At 31.9% G+C, this 1,786-nt stretch overlaps 1 protein-coding gene across 1 annotated transcript in view; it reads right to left on the bottom strand.

The window, feature by feature from the left end:
- Window positions 1–1,236, bottom strand: part of LOC132720494 (protein kinase C-binding protein NELL2-like) — a 4,968-nt gene extending 3,732 nt beyond the window's left edge. The window contains exon 1 of the mRNA XM_060704646.1: window positions 1,131–1,236. Within this exon, the coding sequence (XP_060560629.1) occupies window positions 1,131–1,220 (90 nt within the window). The 5' untranslated portion in view covers window positions 1,221–1,236. The remainder of the gene's footprint in view (window positions 1–1,130) is intronic.
- Between the last annotated feature and the right edge of the window lie 550 nt (window positions 1,237–1,786).

Raw genomic sequence — 1,786 nt, 5'->3', positions numbered from 1 at the left:
GCATTTAAAGTTAAACAATAGCGTTGGCTTATAGAATTGTCAATAAATGCACAATCACAAATTACGCGGATGAATATGATTTTATCAATGAAAATACTATTTTTAGCCATGTTGATTACCGAATACTACACAAACCGAGTAGTGGAATATATAGATTCTACATGCCGGACCGTTTGGGCGAGAGGATTTTCGCTAAAATATTTACTTCAATTATAAACAACAGGTTTACCCTGAACAAAATACCACGAAATTAATAAGGATTACAAACCCGAACTTCAATGGAAGTTCTAAATTTAGAATGACTTGATATTATTCAGCCACACTGTGTATAACTTCTCCGTGGTACAGTGGTAACGCGCTCGCCTCGTGTGTGAGAGGTCTCGAGTTCGAATCCCAGTCGAGGAAACTTTTTTTTTTTTTGTTAAATTCTTTTTTTTTAAGTGTTTTTGTTAAGGAAGTAGCCATGATATACAAAGATAAAGTGTGGCTGTCGTTAAAAGAACATAAATGATTTTTTGATGCAACTCAAGTTCTGCAGAATTCCGTATGTATCAAACTCTGGTGCCTTACAAAAGGAATTATAATACATAAAAATAAACTTATACAGGAAAATGCATACAGATATACAGTACGATTTAGATTGCAAAGATCAGAAAATACCACAGAACTTGCAGCCGTTTGATTCTTTATAAATATACATGCTTATAGTAAGCTCCAGGATTATTTACATCTGTGTTAAACAACAGTTAAAGTCGTTACAAGCCCTAATTTAGAATAATATGGTTTTCTTCAGGCCGTTCACATATAAATTCACCGTGGCTGAAGGGTTTTCGGGCTCGCTTAGGAAGCGAGAGGTCTGGAGTTCAAATCCCAGTAAAGGTTACTCATTTTTTTAAATTGTTAAAGTCAAATAAACATTGGATTGAATATCAGTGTTGCAATTAGTCTAATAGCCAATTTACTACAATTAAAACGCTGGAAAGCATTGGTGGCACTAAACATATAATCTCACAACCTGCACCTTTCTTACATTCTGAGACCCAAACAAATTCAGCGCCTTCTGTGCTTTGATTTTATTCTCTGAATGCAATACAATAATAAGATAAGAAAACAATATGAAGAAATCTTACCTGGTCCGGTGAGCATGAAATCTCCCATCCAAGAGCAAGACACTCTATATTTGCATCAGTAGGTGATTGTCCGTCTGTACGTGGACACATGTAGCAATTCAGTGCAGCTATAAAAAGTTTTTAAATTGTTTTTAATTATGATAATAATAATAATGATGATGATGACGATGATGATGATGACGATGATGATGATGATGATGACAATAATAATAATAATAATAATTATTGTTATTATTATTATTAATAATTATTATTATTATTATTATTATTGTTATTGTTATTATTATTATTATTATTATTAAAGTGCAGGATATTCAAACAACTGAAGTATTTTAACTTGATATTGTTACATTTAATCGCCAGTTACACGTGAATAACACAGTTACATACATTAGACACACATCATAATTATTGAATTATAACACTCCGAAGAAAAGAAAATAAGAAAATAAATAAAATGAATTATCAATTATACGTAAACAAAACGAACCTATAGTTTTAAGGCACATATGAATTATAAGAATCCATCGAAATCCCATTTTGTTAAAGATATTTCAATCATACATGTATATAGCAAGTACTTGTGCACGAGTAAGTATCATGTTAGGGAGAGAGGGTCTAATCATAGATGCATTAGCACAGTGAGGCCCTTAAAA

The sequence above is a fragment of the Ruditapes philippinarum genome, unplaced genomic scaffold (genome assembly GCF_026571515.1).
Source record: "Ruditapes philippinarum isolate M1 unplaced genomic scaffold, ASM2657151v2 ctg8278_1_1_1_1, whole genome shotgun sequence".
Lineage (NCBI taxonomy): Eukaryota > Metazoa > Mollusca > Bivalvia > Venerida > Veneridae > Ruditapes > Ruditapes philippinarum.
The sequence above is the reverse complement of the archived record's forward strand: the minus strand, read 5'-3'. Positions and strand labels throughout refer to the sequence as shown.